The sequence below is a fragment of the Lissotriton helveticus genome, chromosome 11 (genome assembly GCF_964261635.1).
Source record: "Lissotriton helveticus chromosome 11, aLisHel1.1, whole genome shotgun sequence".
In the NCBI taxonomy this organism is placed as follows: Eukaryota; Metazoa; Chordata; class Amphibia; order Caudata; family Salamandridae; genus Lissotriton; species Lissotriton helveticus.
The window spans coordinates 371780354-371808070 of NC_136072.1; the positions used below are offsets into that span (position 1 = coordinate 371780354).

The 27717-nt window shown below is 46.7% G+C and overlaps 1 protein-coding gene across 1 annotated transcript in view; it reads left to right on the forward strand.

The window, feature by feature from the left end:
* The window catches only part of LOC144790799 (kyphoscoliosis peptidase-like), a 694354-nt gene that overhangs the window by 214538 nt on the left and 452099 nt on the right, over positions 1 to 27717 (forward strand). The window contains exon 4 of the mRNA XM_078665482.1: positions 26377 to 26497. Coding sequence (XP_078521608.1) covers positions 26377 to 26497 — 121 coding nt within the window. The remainder of the gene's footprint in view (positions 1 to 26376; positions 26498 to 27717) is intronic.

Genomic DNA, 27717 nt, shown 5'->3' on the forward strand with positions numbered 1-27717 from the left:
ACGACTTGCGCTGGATGGCGCTGGACTTAAAAATAGTATGATTTACTATTCAAACTCCAGCCCACGTAACAGTAGGGAAGGTGTTGGAATAGTATATCATACTATTGCTCAGTGTATAGCCCTATCCAGCGCAAGTCGTTGTAATGCCTGCGTTGTAAACGTATTGCGGTGTGAAGACCGCAATGTAACGGATGTCTCCCCTTAGGATGCTTGATATTAGGGGATAAATGCTGGGAGGAAGAGGTGGGTTTTTGGATATTTTTGAAAAGATGTGGTTGGTGGGTCGTTGTGTAGACCCAATAGGAGAGAGTTCTTGGGGATAAGCTTCAATGGTGCCAAGTTCCCCAAGCGGTTTCAGTTTAGACTGGAGCAGTGCAAGATAAAGGAACAAGGCTGATATTTGGCCTCTGGATGGATGACATGGAGCGAATACCTTGGGAAGTTAGACGGGGTTGTATTGGGTGGCTAATGGTGAAATTGCGTTATGGTTGGACTTGTACACCAGGCCAAGCGCTAAAATTGATTGAGAAAGCAACAGGGTTGCAAGTTCCCATGCCCTTAAGACACAAATCATGGTTGTCCGGCAGCCAAAAAAGACTTCAGATACTGTGACCCATATTTTATTCTTTCACTGCGAAAACCAGAGATTAAAGTACTAGAGATTGTGATTTTACTTGGGCCAAGCCGTATCTGATGAAAGACATTCACAGTGGTCAGCCAGGGTTGTCTCGTGGAGGTACACTGAAAGGAAAGAAATAATATAATCCTTGCACACTACTTTGTATTTCTTTTGTAAGAACATGAAGAAAGGGTCATATCAGGTGCGTTATGGAATAGGTTTTATGTGGAATTAGACTTGAAATGATGGCTAGTTTGCCTTGAGGTTTTTCTAGGATAGAAGTTACATAACATCCTGGTGTTGGTACAATTTAGGCATCCATTAGAAAAATACAACATACGTCCATTGTTAGATCTGGTATCATTGACACAGTTTTCCCTGACTTTTTGCCTTCTAACCTCCTGTTTTTTACTGTTTCTGCTGTCTTTGTTTTTGCTGGCTTTAGGAACCTGGACACTTTACCACTGCTGACCAGTGCTAAAGTGCATGTGGTCTTTACTTAAAAAATTGTAACATTGATTTATCCACAACTGGCATATTCAATTTACTTATACATTGTTAGTAAAGTGCACTGCATTTGCACAGGGCCTGTAAATCAAATGATACAAGTGGGCTTGCAGCACTGATTGTGCCACACACTTAAGTAGCCCTTTACTCAGGCCTGCCAGTGCTTTACAGTGATGCGTTTTAAACTGCCATGTCAACCTTGCAAGTTAACCTATTGCCAGGCCCAAACCATTCTTCTTAATACATATAGGTCACCCCTAAGGTAGCCCTGGACAGCCCATAGGCAGGGTGCAGTATATTTAAATAGTAGGACATGTACTTTTAGGTTTTAAATGTCCTTGTAGTGAAATACTCTTACATTTGTGTTTCACTGCTGCAAGGCCTATCTCATCCATTGGGTACCATTGGGATTGCCTTATTACAGCTTATAGGAGTCATTTCCAATTGGGAAGAGATGGCACCCCCAAATTTGGTGTATCTGAAATGGCAATTTAAAAAAACAACCTAAACATAAAGTAAGGGTAGGTGTGACTGAGTGGCCATCTGCATGCTGATGGGTTATCCTAAGCAGGGTGGGAGGTAGGAGCTGACACCAACACCTGAAATGGCTGTGTCTTGTCCCAACACAAAGGGTTGCATACCCCCCCTGTAGTGAGTCTGGAGCCAGGGCAGGAAAGAAAGGGACTCTGTGCACGTCAAACTATCTCTTTAAAGTCTCCCCCACTTTGAAGGCCCATATTTGTATAAGTACTGGACCTCTGACACCACCAAATCAGAACACTTCTGGCACTGAGGACATTCTACCAGGAGGAAGGACTGCTGAGCTGCTGGAGGCACTGCATCTTGACAGAACTGCTTTGCTGGTTGGCCTGCTACCTCTTGCCTGGGAGTAAGAGGGACTGGACCTGCATCTCTACATCCCAGAACCAAAGTATCTCCAAGAGCTTGTTGGCTTGTCTCCTGTTTTGAGGTCTCAGTGATACAACAAGCACCTGGACTCTCTGCTGTGACTCCTGCTCTGCCAAGTGGTGCCAATGCAGTCCAGGGCCTTTGGAAGTGTGAATCAAATGCTGCCACAAGAAAATCCATACATTGACAACGTTGCACTGATCGGAATCGGTGCATTTACCTTGCGGCTTGCCGTCAACTCATTGCTTTGTGCTACTCACATGGCCTACAGCCCTGCAGTTCAACGGTGATGCATCGCCCCAATGTTCATCACACATTGAGTCTCAACACATCTTCGATTTTGCGCAGCTTTGAAACCGATGCATCGCCTACATCTGCAGGCTTGACAGCGACGCATTGCCTCCTTTGCCCACATGCATTGCCCACAACATAGACACATCCAAAGTATTGTTCAGCAGGCCAAGGCTGGTCCCTTTTTCCGACCCGCACTCCACCGCAGTCATCCTGAACTTTTGGATCTGCCCCGGTCAAGCGCAACCAGATAGCCCCAGTTGGGGCTATCTGTTTCTAAGCACAAAACCACATTTATTCTTTAAAAATTCATATCTTGACTTCTACTTATTGAATTTTTGTTGTTTTGCTCTTGTTTTGTTGATAAAAATAGAAACTATTGTTCTAAACTGGTGTTGAGTCTTTTTGTGTTGTTTTCACTGTGTTACTGTTTAAAGTGTAGTGCAAATATTTTACACATTGCCTCTTAAGTTAAGACTGACTTCTCTGTGCCAAGCTACCAGAAGGTGAGCATGGATTAATTTAAAGTGTTTTACTGACGTTCGCTGACTAGGATTGTGGTTCCTGCTTGGACAGGGTGCATACCTCTGCCAAACAAAAACTACATTTCTAACATTTATGTTTCCAGTCTGTATCCATCATCACATTTTGTTTCGGTCACTATTGTGTTGAGTCTTTTGAAGTGCGCGTGTTTAATGTTTCCAAGGAGTAGTAGTCCCATGCTCGCTTTATGCAAAGTCATGGGTATCTCTTACACACCCTGTCTTTCTGGATGCATGAATGTCCTTCTGTTCAGAAGTGGCCGGCTGGGCTGCAAAATTCTCCTTATCAAGTGTATCTCATCTCAATGAGGTGTTTGCCAGGCAGGTCTTAAATCACCTGGGCCTTCCTCTTAGTTTTCACTGTCAGGGATGCTGGTCACCTCGCCTGACAGCCTAGTGATGGAAGGCAGTTACCTACTGTGGCCTAAGTGCCAATGGCTTTAATTACAATGGTTGTATGACGCGATATCGCGGACATAGATATCGCGTGCATTTACATCGCGGCTTTTAAATCGCAACGGCGATGACATCGGCAATTTAAACATCGCGCGTTGTTGCGCCGCTAATGCGACCTTTTAATTGGATCGCGTGTTACATCGTCGACATTACATCGCGCGACATAACAACGCGATGTTCAATGCCTTCCTATTACATTTCAGCCATGATAGCCTGTATGCAGAAAGTACGGGAATCTGCTGGAATTATTTAATAACCAGGTGTTGAGCGGGACAAGTAGATCACGAGGAGTTCTGCATATAACTACTTACAATCAAAGTGTGGGATTTATGACACGGATGTGTTTGATAAGATTGTACAAATGAAGAGGAATTTTTGTTGCCAGGACCGAGATCCATTGAATTGAAATATTGGTCAAAGAACGCGATCAGAGTTTGAGGAGTGAGTGAGAGAAGTGAAGGAGAGTGAGAGAGAGTGGATGATAGGATAGAGAGAGATACCACGAAGAGGGGTGTTTAAGGTGAGTATTTTTGGCAGAGGTGCATTTGGTTTCCCAGTCCAGCCTTGTTGGCCGGTTTCTTTGATTAATGAAGTGCTGAGTGCATATGAAACACAGCCAGGCCCACTAAGTATGAACTGATAAGGTATGAGTTGATTTCCATTCTGGGAGAATGGGTTTGATAACAAAACTACAAAATGGCCCAAGAATGCAATATAGTTTTTCTCAATTTTATGCAAATGTGTGAATGTGTGGACTCGTAAGCATATAGCAGTGGGATAGCTCAAGCCTTATAGAGTTAGCAAGTTGACAGTCATAAAACATGTGTAAGAGATCACCACCCTACTTTCGTTTTGTCCAACGCAAAAATGTTGCTAAATGCCAAGTTTGTTGCACCTATAGGGCACCTGCTTTGTGGATAATGAAGAAGATTGTTTGTCCCAGCGACGGGATTCTTTCCTTTTCATTTTTTTAACGCTCCAAGGTATCCCTAAGTTACACCAAACTTAACTAAGTTTCAGAGGGTGTTAAGTCCTATTATCATTGCTGTAGGCATCGTAGCATTAGCAGGTACACTGTTACTATACTACAAAGTGTAGTGTGCAGCATGAATTGACAAACTGCTTCACAATTCCTCCATAGGTCAAAGAGCATGTCAGTCTGCAGTTCATCATACTGCAGTAGAGGTTGGTGTAATCCATGTGGCAACCTATGTAAAGTATTCACTGAAGATGTTTATCTTCCTAAGCGCATGCCTCTTTCTATTTGTCGACATTAAATTCTGTTTCCCAGCTTTGCATCAAAGAGTCAGCTGAGACTTGTGATACCATAAAAGGGCTAGTGCAAAAATACAATTCTAGCTCACACCTCTTGAGAATGCTGACTAATAGAAAAATCTATGCGTGGTGACGTGCCTCACACGCACTAGCCCATGAGGCTAGAAACAGGGTCCAGTAAGGAAGCGCAGCAAGCAGTAATGGTTCTTGATGCTAGTCATCTTGTATTTCTCACAATGCATGTTGTATGGCCATGCGCGCACGCTCACACCTCATTTGCCTGCTCCCCCTCCCCGTCCCCATCTGCGAGGCTGAGCATTCATTCATCCATCCATCCATTCATCCATCCATCCAGCCATCCATCCATCCATCCAGACAGCCATCCATTAATCCATCCCCCATCCTTTCATCCATGCATCCACCCACCCACCCACTCACCACACACACACATCCGCCCACCCAGCATCCATACATGCATCCATCCACCAATACACGGACCCATCATCTGCCATCCATTCATCCACCCAAGCACCCATCCATCCATCCAGCCATCTATCCATCCACACAGCCATCCATTAATCCATCTGCCATCCATTCATCCATGCATCCACCCACCCACTCACCACACACACATCCGTCCACCCAGCACCCATACATGCATCCATGCATCCATCCATACATGAATCCATCCATCCATCCAGACAGCCATCCATTAATCCATCCGCCATCCATTCATCCATGCATCCACCCACCCACTCACCACACACACATCTGTCCACCCAGCACCCATCCATGCATCCATGCATCCATGCATCCATCCACCCATACACCGATCCATCATCCGCCATCCATTCATCCACCCAAGCACCCATCCATCCATCCATCCATCCATCCATCCATCCATCCATCCATCCATCCATCCATCCATCCATCCATCCAGACAGTCATCCATGAATCCATCTGCCATCCATTCATCCATATCCACCCACCCACTCACCACACCCACATCCATCCACCCAACCATCCATAAATATTGACACTTGAGCCATTAGTGATAGGCTTTGAATATTTGCAGTCTTACAAGGGAACAACTGTTGCATTGTTGAAAAAACCTGTTTCCGTGACGTGATTGGGGAACAACTGTTGCATTTTGGAAAAATCCTGTTTCCGTGATGTGATTATTTGCAGTCTTCAGTTTTTAGAAGTTGCATTTTGGAAAAAGCCCGTTTCGTGACGTGATTATTTGCAGTCTTCAGTTTTTAGAAGGGAACAACTGTGCGTTGTATTGGCATGTGTTTTAAAAGCCCGTTTCCGGGACGTGATTATTTGCAGTCTTCAGTTTTTAGAAGGGAATAACTGTGCGTTGTATTGGCATGTGTTTTAAAAGCCCGTTTCCGTGACGTGATTATTTGCAGTCTTCAGTTTTTAGAAGGGAATAACTGTGCGTAGTATTGGCATGTGACAGTCAGCATTTTGCCATTAACATCGCATGCGTTGTAATTGCATGCGATGTTAATGGCATCAACCGCAGGTAGTACTTTGTGGCAGGGCTGAGGTGCGTTGGCCAAGGGGGAGATCATACAGACAGGCGAAAGTAGTCTTGCAGCATATGCGCGTGCGTGATGAAATACGCATGCGCAGATTGTACGGGGAAGATCATCCAGATGGGAAGTTCATAACTACGGTACACCGGCAACAGCGTCGGAGATTCTCTCTTGGTCCCCCCGGATTCCTGGCTGGTATTCTAGAAGCTGAGGTGGCGGTAAGGGTGCTCGGCACCAGTATTCTGATATCCCCTTGGTTTCGAGTGTGCTGTTCACACTCTATGGTTTTCTGGCAGCCTAAGTGTTTCGTTAGTTCACAGTGCCGGAAACTCTCCCCTTTGCTGGATTTTGTATCGGTCAGTATTGTCGGCCGGCGGAGCTTACTCTGGCGATATCTAATCATCAGCATTTTTGTACCATGACTCTTACAGCAAGGAAGCATTCATATTGCTAGATACCTTGGTTACATATTTGTTTTCCCCGCATTGTGTGGCAGCAATCAATACAGTATAAGAAGCATTATACTGAAGGTGTTTGGTTGCAAATAACTACGTGTTCACTGCCAAAAGTAATTGAGCAAAACCAAATAATCTATTGCTTTGGAATTCTAAGGGAGTGGTTGCAGGAAATGAGTGTGTGGGTGCATGTTTCTGGTGTATTAACCAATATGTCTCTTGACTCTATTTTAAAAGGGGTTTCCATGAGTGGTAGAGGGCTACGCTCTACCCCTGTGATACGCATTGGAGTCAGGTTAAGTGTATGTTCCATGCTACAAAGCGTGCCAGTTGATTACCTCGTAAAGATACTCAGAACATAAGGCCGCCATTCGAACTCAAAAGACACAAGCTACAATGGTGAAATATTGTGTCGAACACGGCCATTCGGAAGATAAACTTTCTTGGTACATTCTGGAACATGTTTTGACAACACCGGGAAAAAAGCTGGAAAAAATGAAGAAGATGAGAGAAACATTCTGGATTTTCTCTTTGGATACAGTCCATCTAAGACTGAATGAGAAAATCATTTGGCTGGTGACATGATTATAGTCTTCAGCATCAATATCATGTTTCATGATACCTTTGAATAGGTTTTTAACTCCTTCTTTAGTCTGTATAAACAGCGTAATATTTCCCAGATGAGATTACCAATTGTGTAGGATATGTTAGATACATGAGTCATCGAATACATTATAAAATAACTCCTTTGCACAGTACCATTACTGTGGATTGTGTTTCTTCAAGATGACTCCCAGCACTATAGATATTCCCTAACATCCACAAATGAGCACCAGAAGGAATCATTTGCTTATATCATACCATAAGAGATTTGAGATCCCACACACATACAGATTTGTTTCATCTAATGATTGTCCTAATAGCTAGGTAACTATTGTTGTTTCTTTCAGGAACAATACATATCAATAATTGGTGTTTTATTTGACCTACCTGAGCAAAGCCGGCAAGTTTGAGTGCACCAGTTGCACGCAGTGCTTTCACGTTATTCCAGCTACAGCGTACAACATTAACAACAGGCCAGTAGGAACAAAGGTGAAACATTGAGTAATTCTGCACATTACAAAATGGCGCTTCATTTCACTAAATATTTTACGTCACACGAACAGGAAGTAACTCCAGATACGTTAGAATCATGTGGATCTGTGCGTGATGCTAGTTTTAGCGGGTGTGTTTAAGATCAGGATATCGGCGCCCAGATCGTTGAGCATTACGGACGTTTGCCGAGGCCACGTCGTTATTTTGAGTCCACGTCCCATACACAGAGGCTTGTAAGCAATACCTTGGCAGTACGCCAGGATTAGTGTGTAAGCCCCGAGAGCAGATGTTGGAATTATGTTTCTCCTACTTCCTTTATCATCCGCATTGTTTAGCATCTTGCCGATTTCGTTGTGCAGCCTTAATTCATGATATCGAGGCATGGGTGCAATTTAGTACAATGATTAAGCGCTGACTAGTCATACGAGTTAAAATGGAATTTATGCAACTAGTTATAGGATCAGGTGCAGACTAAGTCACGAAGTCTTAACATTTTCAGTTTTATAGTGGTTTGCCCGGCCGGGCAGCCAGCAAGCACACTAGGTTTTAGAGACAGTTTCAGTTTTTTGCATCCTCACAAATTAGTACCTTCAAGTAGAGAACCCGGGAGTGCATATAAGCACAGGAATTTCTAATATTTTGCAGGACGTCGCTCGTACCTGGATCCTTATGAAAACCTGATTTTAACTGTATACAATGGAATGATTCCAGGGCCCAGGTCCCATACAAAAAAATTATTGAGGGGCACATACCCCTGGGTCTCATCCCCTTTTTTGCCGCGTTTAAGAGAAAGCATAATGCCTGTGCTATAACATGTTCATATTCTTTTTCTGTCATTGCAGAAGAGAACTGGTTCCTAGTTTTGTATTATTCTCTCACAAGTTATTAAGTAGAAGACCTTTTTCCTCTATCCTCAGTAGCTCGTAGGATGCATTGAAGTCACATGTTAGGACTGGAACAAGGACATCCCAGGTGCTCATTTTCCCATTCTCTCATTCTCTCTTTTCTTTTTACTGCTATATCACTAAGTCCTTCTTCTTAGACTACTCTTGGGGTATTTATCATTGGATACTGAGTTTTGCAATTTTATCTATTTTTCTAAAACCTCAAGGTTGGTTTGTTTGTAAAATTTATTTTTTTCTTTTATCTGACACACTAATATTCAGGCAGCTTGCACACTCCTTCTTTACCATTTAGTAGACAAGCAAGTAAAGTGATTGTTGGTACACCCATTTCTCTCTCATCCTTGATGTACTATTTATCTAATTTTTCTTATAAAGTAACAGTAGATGTGACCATAGCACACATTAGCCCCCAGTGGATAAATTGCACGAACAAAATAATAAAATAATTTTACCTCTGTTTACAGATTTCCCTGCTCCCCCTTATTTTAATACATTCTGTGTACAATCAAATCATTGGTCCTGATGTAGGTGGTTTAAAGAGTCTGTTCCACCGAAACTTATATTGGCCTTTGACCTTATGGAATACGACCAGTGAAATACATGAAAAGGAAATGAGACATTTATGATGTATATACTCTACAATGAAATGATACAGTATACTTCAATATAAGAAATGAAAGGACTTTTTGTCTGTATACACTGTCAGTTTCCATTCTTGAGCACGTTTGTACTTTTTTAAAATCATATGCAGTATGTCAGAGTGAATGATTGGTATGCTATGGAGTGTGTATGCTGGTTTGTATGAGTTTGTTGGGGTAGGGCTGCGATTTAGAATGGTACTTCTTTTTTTTATTCCATTTGTGTATATTTATGTTTAATCTTGTTGGATTAATTGCCAGTATTAATGCTGTGATTTGTGAATTTAGCACTCTTACAAATGAATTTAATTTTTTTGTAAAACAATATCAAAAAAATTCCAAACTAAAAATAATGTTTTTCGATCAAATTTGCCATCTCTAAAGAAAATTTCTTGAGGAAGGAACATGTGTTTCTCTTGGGGGTTTGTATAAGCCAAGGGCTATAGTCGAAAGTAATATAGGTTTTGCAAGAGGCCTCTTCACAGGTTTTGATTATCTCCACTGGGACCCGAAATCGAATGTCAGATATGGCCATAGCAGTGAGTGCAATTTGACATTCCCTGTCAATTGTCAGCTTTGAGCTGTTTATTTATTGGTAATTTTGAAATTGTTGTTAGTGCCTGTGCAGCTTGAGTGGTTGTTCCTTCTCTGCTCATGTAGTCTTAACCTAGCCGATTTTATTTTCTGGTCTTTTTCTTTTACTTGTCTACTTCTCACCACCTCCTTGTTATTATAACTGTCTTGCTCTGGTTTTCCCCGTATCCTCCTGTCTAGCCCCATGCCCTTCCCCCTCCCTGCCTGCCCCTTCCACCTCCCAGGGCTACTTAATGGAGGCCACTGCACTGCCAAGCCAGCGGTGCACTGAAGGCATGCCAAAGGCAAGGCAGTCTGTGTCCATCTGCACCTGGACAGCGCCCAGCGGCAGGACCTCTGGCCCTCAGCCCGCACCAATACTCCTCAGATATAATCTGACACCTCAAGCCCAAGACTTGAGATAACAACTGTGGCAACACCTCGCCACACTTCATGGAAGGACTCTTCACCTGCCTCCACTGCCGCTTCTTCTGCAACATAAGAACCCCACAACCCCCAATCAGCAACACGCACTCCACCAGAGAAAACAGCTCCACTGTGCACTACTCAACGTCAGATTTCTTGGCAAGTACACCACAGAAATCTGGGATCATCGTAACCACCCTCGTCCCCAACCTAATGTTTATCATCAAAACCTGGCTCACCCCAGCGTCCGCACCTGCCACCTATGAATACAAGATGATCCACTGCAACCGCCCAAACAAACTCGACGGAGACATCGCCGTCATAAACAAGACTCCTTCAACTACATCGCCCTGGAGGACGTCACAACTCCATTCATGGAATACCTAAACTTCCAGATTAAACCTAATGCCAAAATAGCCATCAGAGGTGCCCTTGCCTACAGAACACCAGGCTCCTGCCCCGGCTTCTACAGCACCATAACGGACTTCATCACCCCGTGGCTGACACTCCACCCACTACATCTTCCTGGGAAACCTGAACTTCTACCTCGAGGACCCCAATAACACAAACTCAACCACTCTTTGCGAAAATATAAGAACCATCGGCCCCTCCCAACTGGGCACCCACCCACAAACAGTGCAGGACACACCTTGGACCCCATATTCTCCAACAACGAGCACACCAAGTTCTCCCACACCACCAACCTGCCCTGGACAGACCACATCATTGTCCATTTCTCTATCGATAGCCTGCTGGAACCCCCAACAAGATTCCCCAAACCTTGATGCAACTGGAGCAAAGTCACTAAATATCTCTGGGCAGCTGCCCTCAAGGAATCGAGAACAGCCCTGCAGACTCCCTCGAAAGCGATGTACCAAACTTCTCCAACTGGATCTTCTCTGCAGTTGACACCATTGCTTCAGGAAGAACACCTCCAGCAGAATTCCAACCATTGAAGCAAGCTGGTACACCATAGAACCTCTGACCCTCAAGCGCATCTGTAAGTAACTGGAGAGACACTGGCACTCCAACAAGACCCCGTCAACCTTGACGCCATCAGATCCTCCCTCAAGAGCTACCACCAATGTCTGAGAGAAACCAAGAAAGAAGCCTTCAACACCTGCCACGAAACGAGGCAACCACACCAAGGAACATTTCAGCATTGTATGGGAATTCTCCTCCCCTTCTGCCACGGAGAACACGATCCATCCTTCCCAAGTACTCTGTGACACTCTAGCAGACTACTTTTACTGCAAGATGTCTGAGATCTATAGCAACTTTGAAACCCAATCCACTGCCCTCAACCACCTCTGCATCCTAACCAACTCCTCCCACCCCCACTGAATCACCCACTGGGAGCAGTTCTCAAGCAAAGACACAGACTCCACCATGAACTCTATTCACTCTGGATCTCCCTCCGACCCCTGTCCCTACCTCATCTACAACCTAGGAAGAGAAGCAATCAGAGGTCCCCTCACAGTACTCCTCAACAGTCAACACCTCCATCATCACTGCCACGAAGCTTGAAAGCATGTTGAGGTGAAAACTCTCCTGGAGAGGCCTCAATCAACCCCAACAAACTCAAGAACTCATCTCACTCCTCTTCTTCCCCACCAAAGTCCTGGAGAAAGCCATCAACCACAGGCTCATGGACTACCTCTCAGAAAACAACCCGCTCGACACCTCCCAATCAGGCTTCCAGCCCAATTTCAGCACCAAGATCTCCCTAATCGCAAAAACAGACAACCTCAGATGCCTCCTCAACCTAGGCTGATGAGCCGCCCTCATCCTCCTCGACCTCTTGGCAGCCTTCAACACCATCTCCCACCACACCATTATCACCAGACTCCACCACATAGGCATCCAGGGAAAGGCCCTCCTTCCTCTCCGGCGAACTCAGAGGGTCCACCCTCCACCCTTCCCTTCCGCACCCAGTGTCCTCCAGGGCTACTTCATCAGCCCCAACCTCTTCCACACATATATGACACCTCTGGCAAACATCACCCGCACTCACAGACCCAACATCATCTCCTACTCTGACAATACCCAGCTTATCCTATCCCTCACAGAATACACAGACACCACAAGAACCAACTTCCAAACCACCATGACCAACGTCGCCACCTGGCTGAAGACCAACTGCCTGAAGCTCAACTCGGACAAAACACAGGTCATCACCTTTTAAACCAAGCCCTCTCCCCCAGACGTCACCTGATGGCCTTCTGCACTTGGCCTCACCCCCACCCCAAGTGACCAAACCCGAAACCGCAGAATCATCCTAGAATCCCATCTCACTATGAAACAACAGATCAACACCGTCTTCTCTGCCTGCTTCCACACCCTTTGCATGCTCCTCAAGATTTTCAGAAGGATTCCTGTATCAACCAGGAAGATAGTCACCCAAGCCCTAATATCTAGCTGACTCGCCTAAAGCAACGCACTCTACACTGGAACCATCAAACCGCTTCTGAACCACCACCAAAGCCTCCTGAACTCAGCAGCCAGACTCATCCTCAACCTCCCCAGAAAATCAAGCATTACACCGAACCTCAGAGCCCTCCACTGGCTCCCAGTCCAGAAGAGATTTCTTTTCAAGCTCCTCACGCATGCCTACAAAGCCCTCCACAGAACCGGACATCAAAAGCCACCTGAATTTTCACAGACCGACCAGAGAGCTCTGCTCCTCCACCCTGTCTTTGGCCCGCATCCCACACATTCGTCGCAGCCGACACGGAGGTCGCTCCTTCTCCTTCCTCAGCACAAAGTCCTGGAACGACTTCCACCTCCGCACCGCTCCATCCCTGAAGGACTTCAGAAAACAGCTCCAGAAGACCTGGCTTTTCGACCACCACCCTGACGAACAAGGCCAGCACTTCCACCCAGCACCTGGAGACCCCCCGGGGTGACCAGCTGTGCTGTACAAGACCCTTTGATTGATTGATTGTGGGGTTTGCAGGGGTGTGTGCTTGCCCCGATTTTTTCTGCTTTATCTTAATAATACATTTGAATCGGTTCTAGTAAATGTGGGGGCTGGTGTTCCAGTAGTGAGCAATAAGCCAATGCCAGCTCTCCTTTACGCAGATGATGCAGTGCAATTGGCCAGGACTGCAATGACTTAAAACAACTGATCATATCCTTTGTCAATATTCTGGAGGAGCGGGACCTGTGGACTAATGTTTCAAAGACACACATAATGATATGTGGGCCCCAGAACACTAATACGCACCCCATTTGTTAAGTGGTAAACCCATTGCCAGAGTGAGCCAGTTCCCTAATCTGGGGGTAATTTTTGATCAGGTGTGTTCCTGGTCCCCTTGTGTTGCGAGTAGGGTAAATCAGTATTCTCTTGTGGTGGGGAGCACCTTCTCTCTAACCAGTACTCTGGGGGGAAAGCCTATCATCCCTATTATAGAAATCTATAGAAGAAGTGTTTCCCTTCCCTGGTTTATGGCTCAGGGGTTTTGCGGTATAGGGATACAGCAAGGGCACAAGCGGAAGTGAACAGTCTGTCAACGATTGTGGGGTGTTGCCCCATCTACCTTCCACTTCATAGCTCATCAGGAGCTTGGCCTAGAATATGTTGAGAACCATATTAGTCTTGCTCCACTATTATGGTGCTCTGTCTGGCTAATTAAAAAGGCTTACGTTAATCGTTTCATTATCTCCAATTGCCTCTCGTGTCACAACGATGCTGGAATTCCCTGGATTAGGTACACTAGAGAGACAACCTGGCCCTAGGTTGAGTTTATATTTTTGACAACCCTAGAAATATTACTAAGGGGGATAAAGGGTGGCTAATGGATTTATTTCTTGCCTATAGAAAGTGCCTAGAGAGGAAGGAGCTAATGAAACCTTTAATTGAGATGCTGTAGCTCCCTACTTGATGCTTGTTCAGAACTCCTGGGAAAGGGCACTTTTAAAACAATTCCACATTTGATCAATTAGATGGCTGCTATATTTTCCTAAGGACCAATTTGCACCTGCAGTTATTTTATTATGCTCCGTGATGAAACCTCTCCCCAGTCGCTATTGCCCTTTGTACTTTTTTGTAAATTGAATGCCTCCTTGACAAAACAGGACTTCATTTCATTATTGAGAGACCAAAATATCTGGAGATGTAAAGTCGCATTAATTTTTCTCCAGCAACTTGAGTGCCACCTGGTATACAAAGTGGTTGGTTCCTTTTTAGGTCTCGCCTGCGTAGGCTGTGCACACGCAGTCTCGCTGGCGAGATTTTATGATTGAGAGGGGCTTTGAGTATTGGGCTTTAAGCCCCACCCCTCTTTCCCACTGGCCGGCGTCACCGTTTATGTTAAACGGTGGCCAGCCATTGGGAAATAGGTTTTGATGACGTATACTTTTCTCTTTGTCAGTCAGCCCACTTGGATGTGCTTGCCTGCATTACGGCTGTAGTAAGCTATTTCTTATCCTTATGGGGCCATGTGTTTCAAACACATGGCCCCATAAAGACAAGAAATCGATGGACCGTTCTTGTTTCAGCTTGTGTTCCTGTCTCATTGTTCATTGTGATGTATTCACTGTTTTACAACGTAAGAATGGAAGTGCTCAGTTCATGCACATTTATAATGTTTCATTGCATGTGCTTTTACCAAGTGTCTAAACTAGATGGTTACACACTTGTATCGCATGTTTAAATCAGCATGTTTTCGGCACGCCGCAAAGCTTTTGTTTGCTTGACTCCCTGTTTGCAAAGTATCACACATACTATGCCTGCTGGCTTTACGGTCACATTAAAGCACACACCTTTTATTTTTAGTTCTTAGTTCTGCCGCCTGGTACACGAGATGGTTTGTGGGTGGGCCTATCCCTGACAATGCTTTCCTGAACAGTGTAACCGCCCCTGTTCCCAATCTACCAAGGCTCATGGCCGAATCAGCGGTACGTGTGAAATAATGCATTCATAGTTACCTTGAGTAACATAGGACATGTTACGGCTTCCTCTCCAAGTAAATACCAGTGCGTGTTCCAGGTCAGCCATCGCGTGTATTTCAACTCGGGACATGTGTTGATGAAGGAGTATGGGAATAGGTGGTGACCTCGTGCACCGTAGAATATTAACCTTGAATATAACACTGCCCTGTCTCCACTTCACTTAATGTGTTTTTCAAGTCGGCGCATCTGGAGCGGGAGTCGCCCACCCTCCCCCGCACCTCACTGGAATTATCAAGGACGAAGCCCCCTTGCTTTCTGTGTTTGCAATCACAGTTTGGACAAGGGTCAGGTTGCATCCCTGCCCTCTCAACCCCGCATGACCACGATGCTTAACACCCCTGCCCGCCTTTCCAGTCTTAGCAAAAGACGTCTCAAAAGAGCGGTGAAACAGATTCATTTTTATTGAGGCCCATTGACTCGTACGGCCTTGTCATCCATGGGGCATTTTAAGAACTACAAAGTAAAAATCTTCGGAGGTCCATTCATTTCTGCTTGATCAGCGACAAGGGTGGAGGATGAGCTCCGTGTGGGAGGGGGCAGGGGAGGAGTCCAGGGGCTGTGTGTATTTTCAGTGAAACGTGAGCCATGGCTCGATTGTGAAAACAGACCCCTTAGGACTTGTTTTCTCCTTCATTGTGCACGCTGGTCATCTGGGGACATTGCTGATTTTGCAGGGATACTTTGAGGGCCGAGCGTGCACGTGCATGGCTAAAGTGTTGAGAAAAAGAAGTTGGGCTTTGGGGCTCAGAGCGACAGCACGCGCGGGTGCCTCGTTCATGAGCCTATTTCTGCACACATGACACAGAGCTGCTCCATGTTGACTTTTCCTAGCTAGAATTGAACACAGGCCATCTGCAGACCTCCTGGGCCCCTGCAGCCACAGGACCATGAATATTTGTGACATGTAGAAGTTTCAGGGGCCCCCATCATTTACTGTTAACGCCATTTGTGGCTCAGCCTATCTCAATGCTTTTAATATTTAGTATCCTCCTGTATGGTGACCACATTTTGAAACCGGGAAGGCTAGACATGAGTTGGACAGTTGGTTTATTTGTTTTGCGTATAAAACCAATTTTACCTCTGCAGCTCATTGAATACTTTTTTTCGCATTCAGAGTTACTGATGTAAAAGCGAAAGTGTAACTAGCAGGACTTTGCAACCAATAAAACAGGCCAGGATAACCTGCCTGAGATGAGGAACACTTTTTAATAAAGTTTAAAAAGGATGGCAAGCCCTGCCAAGTGTCACATGCGTGATTAGCTGGTCCAGACCAGTTTTCTCTTTGAATGTTGGGAAGTGTAGTTTTGTTTATTCCATTATAGAGCCAGGATCTGTGAAAATCTCAACCCAGTATTGAACCAAGTCATGGCATCTGGCTGCTATCCAAAAATGTGGAAAACAGCAACCATCACTCCCCTTCTAAAGAAACCCAGCTTGGACCCAAATGAACCTAATAACTACCGACCTATCGCCGGTCTGCCAATCGTGGCCAAAGTTCTGGAGAAACAACTGAACATAGTGTTGACCGAATATCTAGATGCTAACAACCTGTTGGATATTTCTCAACACGGCTTCCGCCCACGCCATTCCACCGAATCTGCCTTAATCCTTGCCGCTGAAAAGATCCGCAGGGTGGTGGACGAGGGGGGAAGGTGGTCCTCGTGCTCTTTCATCTCTCAGCCGCGTTTGACACCGTGAACCATACTATTTTGGTGCAGCGGCTGGGGGACATAGGGGTAGGGGGGGCCGCTCTGGCCCTCCTGTCCTCCTTCCTGGAGGCAAGAGAGCAGAGGTTGTTTTGAGACGACATGAAATGGGACAGCTTCCACCTCCCATGTGGCATCCCGCAGGGGTCCACTCTTTCCCCAACCTTGTTCAACCTCTATGTCACCTCTCTGGCCAATCTTATCAGGAGGCATGCTTTTGCTCTGGTCTCGTATAACGATGACACCTAACTTGTCATCTCTGTCATTAACTGGTCAAAGACCACAGAAGTCAGGTTCCACACTTGTCTCACCGAGATTATGGCCTGGATGAGTCAGAATTATCTGAAAATAAACACAGACAAGACAGAGGTGATGGAGTTCGGGTCGGGTCGGGCCAGCCCCTGTGGAATCGGTCCTGGTGGCCTATAGAAGCTGGAGACTGTCCTTGTCCAGTAGAGAAGGTCAGAAACCTGGGGATCATCTTTGATGATAAATTGAACTTTGGCCCCCAGGTAAACCGCCTTATCTCATCATGTTTTTTCTCTTAAACACTTTGAGAAAAATCTTCCCATACATTCCGCAAGAGCTACAAAAGACAGTGATGGTTGCTCTTTTTCTGTCCAAACTAGATTATTGTAATGCTCTATATTTGGGAATTGATAAACACCAGCAGCAAAAATTGCAATCTTTGCAAAATGCTGCAGCGAAACTCCTACTGGGCATTCCCAGAGGACAGTCAACTTCGGCCGGCATCAAATCACTCCATTGTCTACCCATCAAACAACGTATCGAATTTAAAACCTTAACTCTCATGCACAAGGCAGTCCATGGTGGCGGTGCTAAGGACCTTCAAAATCTTTTCTCACTATATGTTCCCACCCGCGATCTTAGATCGGCTAGCATAGACCTTATTAAAACTACAAAAATAAGGCGGGTGAGATGGGGGGTAGAGCAATTACACACTGCACGGCGAAAGTCTGGAACAAACTGCCGCTCCCCTTGAAGCGTCAATCTAACCTCCAGCTTTTCAGGAGGAGTCTTAAAACCTGGCTGTTTACAGCCACACAGGCTTGAATCACAACGGTCCTTCCTGCCCACACGTCACAGCGCCAAGACGCCTTGGCAATCGAGCGCTATACAAACACATAAACATAAACATTGACGAAAAGGGAGACAATAATAGTAATTACAGCAGTTTCTTCTGGTTGGCCCGCAGAAGATGGCCCATACAAACGAGACCATGTACAACATTTGAGCATGGTCACTGCGTGTAAAGTTGCGATGTCGTAGTCTGGGGTCACCTGTGGATCTGGGGGGAGCCTAGGCTTGCTGGCTGGTCCGTCCAGGGTGATTTGGACAAGTGGAACTAGGGGGGTCAGAGAGGGCGGGATTTGTAGAAAGTTAATATTAGGGCTCCGGGTCGGGAGCCAGCCCCTTCGCTGACCCATGATCCAGTGGACAGTAGTGTAGGCAGTTTTAGAATGCTGGGGAAGGTGGGGTCACAAAGGAATTTTCGATCCACCCACCCATCTGTCTGGCTTGTGCAGGGTGGTGAGAGGAACACTGTGTTTGAAGTTTGTTGGTTGGGATGGGGTGGGATATGCTTGGGTTGTTTTCCACAACAGGACAGGTGCAGTTTCATTGCCTATAGGTGGTAGTTGGGGGGATGGTGAGTCACGAGCTGGTATATCCATTCCTCAGGGGCGGGGAGCACAGAGCAGGGACTGTTGTAGGTGGTTAAGCGCGAGACTGAAGAGTATTAGGGCATTCTTGGGTGAGCTGGCTGTAGCAAGAATGGACGTGAGATGCTAAAAAGGAAAATGTTATGTTATGTTATATTAACTCCATTTTTAAGCGCACAGCTGCCCCAGCTAAGGGGCGTCCCGGCGCTGCGCCTGGAAAGGAACACAACACAAACAGAACGACAAAAGGAATCAAAATAAAAGAAAGTTAACAACTGTTTGGGAAAATATAAGTTTTTACAGCTTTCCTAAATGTCAGAAGGTCATCAAGGGCACGAACATGGGCAGGAAGAGAGTTCCAAAGTTTAGGGGCAAGCACTCTAAAAGCGCCACCGCCTGACCTACTTCTCAAAAAGCGAGGAACTACAGCTAAGTTTTGGCCACAGGATCTCAACTGACGGGAAGGAATGTAAGGGAGAATGAGATGCTCTAATATCTGAGGAGAAGCAAGTTTTAGTATCTTAAAAGAATGTCATAAAGTCTTAAATTCTATCCTCTGAAACACAGGCAGCCAGTGGAGCTTGACAATAGTACTTCTAGCAGAGCAGAATCTGGGGAGACCGACTAACACCCTAGCTGCAGCGTTCTGGACGTGCTGCAGTCTCGTAATTTCGGCCTGATTGGCTCCAAGCAACAGGGAGCTGGCATAGTCGAGCCTGGACAGTATAACTGCCCGAATTATCAATTGGCGAGTCGGAGCATCAAAAAATTTCAACACCGGCCTAAGCCCGCGTAAGATGCCAAAACAGGTCGCAGCTACTTTTTTTGTGTGGCAGGAAAAACTAAGCGTAGAGTCCAACCAAACACCCAGATTTTTCACCTCAACAACCGGAGTAGGGGTAGGACCGAGGTCAGCTGGCCACCACTTGTCACCCCAAAGATTACTCTGTTTGCCCACAATCAATACCTCGGGTTTTTTCGCATTGAGCTGTAGGCAATTAGCCGTCATCCATCCAGCCACCGCACTGAGACCCTCACGAAAGTTGGAGGCCTCATGATCAGAATCTCCACTAAGTGCAACCGCAAGCTGCGTGTCATCAGCGTAGGACACCATCGTAAGGTCCCAACGCTTGGCGACAGCAGCCAGCGGCTGCACATAAAGATTGAAAAGCATGGGGCTCAATGCTGATCCCTGCGGAACTCCCTGTTCGATGATGTGGGGTTTAGACTCGAAGGGAGGTGTAGATACCCGAAAGGTACGATCAGAAAGAAACGATCGAAACCATTCCAGCGCCAGACCCTTGATACCCGCCTCTCCCAGCCGCTGCAGAAGAATTGCATGGGAAACAGTGTCTAAAGCGCCACTGAGATCCAAGAGTACCAGAGCCGCCGTTTGACCCGCATCAGCACAGCGCACAGATGTTCAACCATGGAGAGAAGAGCTGTCTCAGTGCTGTGCCCAGCACGGAAGCCATTCTGCGAAGGGTCAAGGATGTTAGCAGACTGAAGATGATTGGACAGAATGCCGTTTACATGGGCTTCTGTCACCTTCGCAGCCCACGGGAGGAGGGAGATAGGACGGTAATTCTCGAGTTTTAGAGGGTCCAGTGACGTTTTTTTCAGGATGGGAGTAACGTGAGCTTGTTTCCATCTCGAGGGGACTTTACCCGAAGAGAGGGATAGATTTATAAGACAACGAATAGGGGGCAAGCAGAAGGCAGCTGAGTCTTTAAATTGGGCAGGTCTAAGTGGGTCTACAGGAGATCCAGATTTCACTTTAATCGCCAATTCCTCAAACTCCTCCTCCGACAGAGCTGGAAGTGTCGATAGAGTCAAGTTATTACAGGAAATGGAACCCAGATCCTCACTTGCCAGCGTAGTCCTAGGGAAGGAGCGGTAAATATTAGTCACTTTTTCCACAAAAAAGCTGCGAGATCCTCGCAGTGAGATAGTGAAGAGACCTCAGGCACTGAGACTCTGTTAGCAGTGAGATCTTTCAAAACTTTGAAGATCAACTTTGTGGGGTTAAGGCCAATATTAAATTTGTGTGAGTAATAGGCTGCTCGAGCTCTGCAAACAGCTCCGTGATAGAATGTAACTTTTGCAAGATAGAGAGTTTTCAGTCCCACCTCATAAGTCTTGCGCCAAGCTCTCTCTGCAAGTAGCTTTCAAAAGCCGTAAAGAGTTATTATACCATGGACTGGATCCTGACCGGCGGCTCTTGCTCCACACCACAGGAATCAAGATGTCAAGAGCTTTAGTGATCCAATCACAAAAGAAGGTATAACCAGACTCAACGTCATCAAATAGGGCCAAAGGAGAGAGCTCCAGGAGGTGGTGAAAATCCGCAAGTTTAAGTTTTTTCCAAGGACGTCTAAAGATTAATCTGTCAGGTGTTTTATACAAAAGGTCCTTAGTAGTGACCTGAAACTCAATCAGATGGTGATCACTCCAGGCTATAGGTCCGGGCAGACTGACCTTGACCGCACTCAAGTGAACAATGGGTCCAGGGTATGGCCACACTCATGCGTGAGGTGGAGAATCAGCTGCGGGAGCTGAAAAGCCTCTAGGTCTGCAAGAATGCCACTTATCCCTGGAGTATCAAGAGCATCAAAATGGAGATTTAAGTCCCCAATGATGCTAAAATTAGCTGAGGCAGCCGCCAGAGAGCTAACAAGCTCAGGGACAGCTTTCCTAAAAAGTACATCACTACCTGGCGGTCGATATATCACCAGCCCAAATAGAGTAAAATGATGGTTGATAGTAGCAGCAAAAAAAAGCACATTCACAGCCGGCTATATCTATAGGTTTCCAAATACAAGGATAGCAGGACTTTATAGCCATGGCAATACCTCCTCCTCTGGAATTGCGATTAAGCATGAAAATAACATAATCTGAAGGAAGTGCTAAATTGGTTATGGCCATGGTCTCGTCGTGCAACCAAGTTTCAGTCATACAAAATATATCAGGAGATTCCTGAATAACAAGTCATGGATATCCTGATAGTGTTTAGGCAGGGACCTGACATTAAGATGCCAGATTTTTAAATGTGAGGATGACCGAGAATGAGAAGCGGGAGTGGCCAACAGAGAGTCCACTAAACAATGAGGCGTCATATGAGCAGATATAGGAGTAGGAAAGGGGAGACACAACTTACCGCAAGAACAAACATAAGGACCACAAAGAGGATATAAAGGGGCAAGCGTACAGGGAGAGGTCATATATCGTATCCTAAAAAGTTCCTCCCTAGAATACAGGAAAGACATCTGAATGAAAGAGCAGAGTCTCGCCACGCCACGCACCTCCTTAGCGCTGACGGGCGCAGACGGGCAGGACTCTGGCACGACTCCGGCGCATAGACGGGGCACCCGCTGCGCGCCACCGCTGCGCGCTGGGTAGAGCGCCTTAAGTGGGCAGATCACGAGCTGCAGGAGCGCTAGACCGCTCAAAGATGGCGCCCAAAAATGTCCCCTTCGCTCCCAATATGGCGAGCGTGGTAGCAGATCCCCGGGACCGGACCCGCTCTAACAGCGGTGTTTTCACAATATTAAGATGCGAGTAAGTGGGCAGGAGAGAGCAACCATTAAAACAGGGGAAATATAACATTATTACAACTCAAATACAAAACGGGGAGTTAAAGCGTAAGACGCTATAAATTATGCACGGCAAGCGCTAGCGTTCAGCGTTGCGAGGGTACCTTGTCCAGGCTGACCCCCAGAGTACAGACGCCTTAAGTAGGCGGATCACGAGCTGCAGGAGCGCTAGACCGCTCAAAGATGGCGCCCAAAAATGTCCCCTTCGCTCCCAATATGGCGAGCGTGGTAGCAGATCCCCGGGACCGGACCCGCTCTAACAGCGGTGTTTTCACAATATTAAGATGCGAGTAAGTGGGCAGGAGGGAGCAACTATTAAAACAGGGGAAATATAAAATTATTACAACTCAAATACAAAACGGGGAGTTAAAGCGTAAGACGCTATAAAATATGCACGGCAAGCGCTAGTGTTCAGCGTTGCGAGGGTACCTTGTCCAGGCTGACCCCCAGAGTACAGACGCCTTAAGTAGGCGGATCACGAGCTGCAGGAGCGCTAGACCGCTCAAAGATGGCGCCCAAAAATGTCCCCTTCGCTCCCAATATGGTGAGCGTGGTAGCAGATCCCCGGGACCGGACCCGCTCTAACAGCGGTGTTTTCACAATATTAAGATGCGAGTAAGTGGGCAGGAGGGAGCAACCATTAAAACAGGGGAAATATAAAATTAGATGGGGTGTGTGAGAGCTGTGGGTAGGAATTGGTTATGTGGGGGAGTGAACCTTTAGGGAGGGGGGTTATCAGGTTTGTTACCATGTGTAGTGAGGCTCTGGGTTTTTCATACATGAATTGCGTTTTATGAGGTTGATTTACTGCAGACCAGACCAAATAAAGTGGCCTTTTTCACAATACACTGGTCTGTGGTATTGTGAAGACTTGCATGATATCTGTGTTGCATGCGGTCTGGCATCGCAGGAGCGATGCAAGTATTTAGACTGGCGTCATCCTGCCCTTGGCCTTTCTCTGACTGCCATGGTGGTGGGGTTTCACCTATGTGGTTTGGTAGCAAGAAAAAAATGTAAACCTCTAGCGACGTGTTACGTAAACACGCAACCAGCAATGTGTAAATAGTGTGCAATGAGGTTTATCCCTCTTCTACCCTTCTGCCCCTCTACCCCTCTTGTACCCCTCTACCCCTCTTCTACCCCGACTACTCTTCTACCCCTACCCTTTTCCTACCCCTCTTCTACCCCTCTTCTACCCCTCTACCCCCTTCTACCCCCTATCTACTCCTTCTACCCCTCTATCCCTCTTCTAACCTTCTACCCCTCTACCCCTCTTCTACCCCTCTACCCCTCTTCTACCCCTCAACCCCTCTACTACCCCTCAACCCCTCTGCTATCCTCTACTTTCCCTCTACTATCCCTCTACCCCCTCTTCTACCCCTCTACCCCCTCTTCTACCCCTCTACCGCCCTTCTACCCCTCTACCCCCCTCTACCCCATTTCTACCGCTCTACCCCTCTATCCTCTTCTACCCTTCTACCTTTCTACCCCTCTTCTACACCTCTACCCCTCATCTATCCCTCAACCCCTCTAGTACCCCTCAACCCCTCTACTATCCCGCTACCCCTCTACTACCCCTCTACCCCTCTTCTACCCCTCTACCCCCCTTCTACCCCTCTACCTCTCTTCTACCACTTTTCTACCTCTCTACCCCTCTTCTACCCCTCTACCCCTCTTCTTCCCCTCTACCCCCTACCCCTCTTCTACCACTCTACCCCTCTTATACCCCTCTTATACCCCTTCTATCCAGTTCTACCCTCGTCTAGACCAATTTTACCCCTCTTCTACCCCTCTACCCCTCTTCTACCCCTCTTCTACCCTTCTATCCCTCTTCTACCCCTCTACCCCTCTTCTACCCACTGTAACTAGCAAAGACACTGTGTCATGGCAGCATCACTCTGCACCACCACAGCATCACTCTGCACCACCACAGCATCACTCAGCGCAACAGCTGCATCACTCAGCGCCACCACAGCATCACTCAGCGTCACCACAGTATCACTCAGCGCCACCACATCATCACTAAGCGGCACCACAGCATCACTCAGTGCCACCACAGCATCACTCAGCACCACCACAGCATCATTCAGCGCCACCACAGCATCACTCAACGCTACCACAGCATCACTCAGTGCCACTACAGCATTACTCAGCGCCACCACAGCATCACTCAGTGCCACAACAGCATCACTCAGCACCACTACAGCATCACTCAACGCCACCACTGCATCACTCAGCATCACCACAGCATCCCTCAGCACCATGACAGCATCACTCAGCATCACCACAGCATCACTCAGGGCCACAACAATATCACTCAATGCCACCACAGCATCACTCAGCACCACCACAGCATCACTCAGCACCACCACAGCATCAATCAGCACCACCACAGCATCACTAAGCACCACCACAGCATCACTCAGTGCCACCAGAGTATCACTCAGAGCCACCACAGCATCACTCAGGGCCACCACAGCATCACTCAGGGCCAGCACAGCATCACTGACGGCCAGCACAGCATCACTCAGCACCACCACAGCATCACTCAGCACCACCACCGCATCATTCATCACCACCACCGCATCACTCAGGGCCGCCACAGCATCGCTCAGCACCACCACAGCATCACTCAAGGCCACCACAGCATCACTCAGCAACAGCACAGCATCACTCAGCACCACCACAGCATCACTCAGGGCCACCACGGCATCACTCAGCACCATCACAGCATCACTCAAGGCCACCAATGGATCACTCAGCAACAGCACAGCAACACTCAGCACCACCACAGCATCACTCAAGGCCGCCACAGCATCACTCAGAACCACCATCGCATCACTCAGCACCACCACCGCATCATTCATCACCACCACCGCATCATTCATCACCACCACCGCATCACTCAGGGCCGCCACAGCATCGCTCAGCACCACCACAGCATCACTCAAGGCCACCACAGCATCACTCAGCAACAGCACAGCATCACTCAGCACCACCACAGCATCACTCAGGGCCACCACGGCGTCACTCAGCACCATCACAGCATCACTCAAGGCCACCAAAGGATCACTCAGCAACAGCACAGCAACACTCAGCACCACCACAGCATCACTCAAGGCCACCACAGCATCACTCAGAACCACCATTGCATCACTCAGCACCATCACCGCCTCAGTTAGCACCACCACATTATCACTCAGGGTCACCACAGCATCACTCAGGGCCACCACAGCATCAATCATTACCACCTCAGCATCACTCAGCACCACCACAGCATTACTCATTACCACCTCAGCTTCCTTCAGCGCCACCACAGCATCACTCAGGGCAAGCACAGCATCACTCAGGGCCAGCACAGCATCACTCCAGTGGCACTTTTTTATTAAAACTTTTTAGCATGCTTCACAGCAGCCACACGTCCCTACAGTACAGCTTAAACACATTGGCAAAGTCAATAGCTCTGACTATACACTTATAAGGCCCCAAAGGTGAGACCTATTGGCTATGCCAATGCTTGTTAAAGAATGGTTTGCGGCTGCGAAAATCAAAGTTATTTTAATAACGTTTGCTACCGGGTTTGATCTATCTGAACTTGTTGTCATTTTTAACACGTCATTGGTACTTATACATGTGGATCTTGATGAACTCGTTTTTTTTTTAAACTGTTGGCATTTTTATATGGAAAAGTGATGCACTTTATTCAATGTCTTTATTTTGAGCTTTTTTTATTTCGTTTTTCCCATTGCTATTGTATATAATTGTTTATGTTGTTCTTTAATGATCCATTTACTTGTGATCGAATAAACAAAGAATTAAGTTCATTATTATTTGTTGTGGAGATGACTCATATATTTTGAAGTACAAAAGGGGGGTGGTGATGGACGAAGAATCTGAACCAATCAAACACTCACACCCAGTCAACAGATCTGGGTTTAATCCATCACCGTTCTTTAGCCCACTCTGCCACCCCAGTTCAGACATGGCCATATGCAAATCAGTCTGACCCTGTGCCTCATGGGAACAGTCCAGCCCGAACTGCCAAGCCATGTCTTCCCTGGACCGGAAACAAGCATCCTGGGACCGGTTTCTGGCTAAGTGAGTGTTTGATTGGTTCAGATGCTCCGTCCATCACCACCCCCTTTTGTATCATATATTTTGCTGGCAGATGATGTTACTGATGGTTAATCGTGTTTTTATCTCGCAGCTTACGCCACAGTGGGCTCCCAAAGCAAAGAGGACAATTCTGGCGAGGACGATGATGACATTTTGAAAACGAGGAAGGATCTTTGTGAAGGATATTCCACGCTCCTATGCCAAATGTGCAGGTGACTGGAATGGGGAAAGACAAAACTGTCACAAAGGAAAAATTAAAATAACAGTGTTTGTTTAAGCTTTTTGAATCTTGTAGTGAAGATATTTAGTTCCAAATTCGTTTTTTAGTTGAACTATTATTTATTGATAACGCATTATTCAAAGTATACCCGCTAAGGTCATGTTGCTGTTCATCTGAAAAAAATTATCAATGCCATGGGAAGAGTGGAACATAGACTTGGGCACTCTACTTTGGGGACTTCCAGCCCTAGAAGGCATCAAATTCTGCAAGGAGTGGCCGAAGGTGGTGGGCCTCTCCCACCTGTGACGTACTATAAAGTGCTGTTCTATTTCCAGCTGCGTGGGGCACAGGCACTCTCAGCTGCAAAAGGCATCCCATCCAGTAAGCAGGGAGCAGAGGTGGTGGGCCTGTTCCACCTGTGGCGTACTATAAAGTGCTGTTCTTATCCCTGCTGTGGGGAAGGGCACCTGTACAAAACGCGAGCCAAGGGTGGTCTGCCTTCACCTGTCATCAGCTGGACAAGGCAGAGCTGGGCAGGGCCACTCCAGCTGCAATTCTTGAGAGGGATATAATCTTTGATATTGAGACAAAGATTTCTAGCTTACAGTTTCTAACTTGGGATTCAAGCATACTGTTGTGATTACCTTTCTATGGTCTAGCCCATTTCTCCCTTTCCCCCCTTGGCACGTTCCTTCCTCAACTGTCACATGAACATTCTGCAGCTGATTTTGCTCTGTCGGGACAGCCACACAATCACCCTCAACTAGTATCCCGGTGGCAGCTGTACGATACATGTGCTCGAGGAGCGAGATTGCTCTTATTTTACATATCACCTTAAAAGGTAATAAGTACTTTTTACATCGATAATACACTGATGCGCCTCCAAGCAGGAGATGAAGCTACATTTGTGCTTATTCTTAACAGAAGTGCCTGCCACTTACCATAAGGCTGATGAACTTAGATGTAAGCCAATTTCCCTCAGCTTCAAGAGGGTCCTGTGCCAGCCGTGGGATCCTTCATTTCAGGCCAAGTTTGGTTTTCTCTTGAGCCTTTTTCATTCCCCAACTGCCACCTGCCTGTTTTCAGTCAGCACCTGGACCCGCGGCATCCTCTTTGTTTTCTTCTGCTGCCACCTGCACCAGTGAGAACTAGGGTCGCGCAGCACTTTTCCTGCCTCTTTCAAGCTGCCGCATGCCATATGTGAGAGCTGGC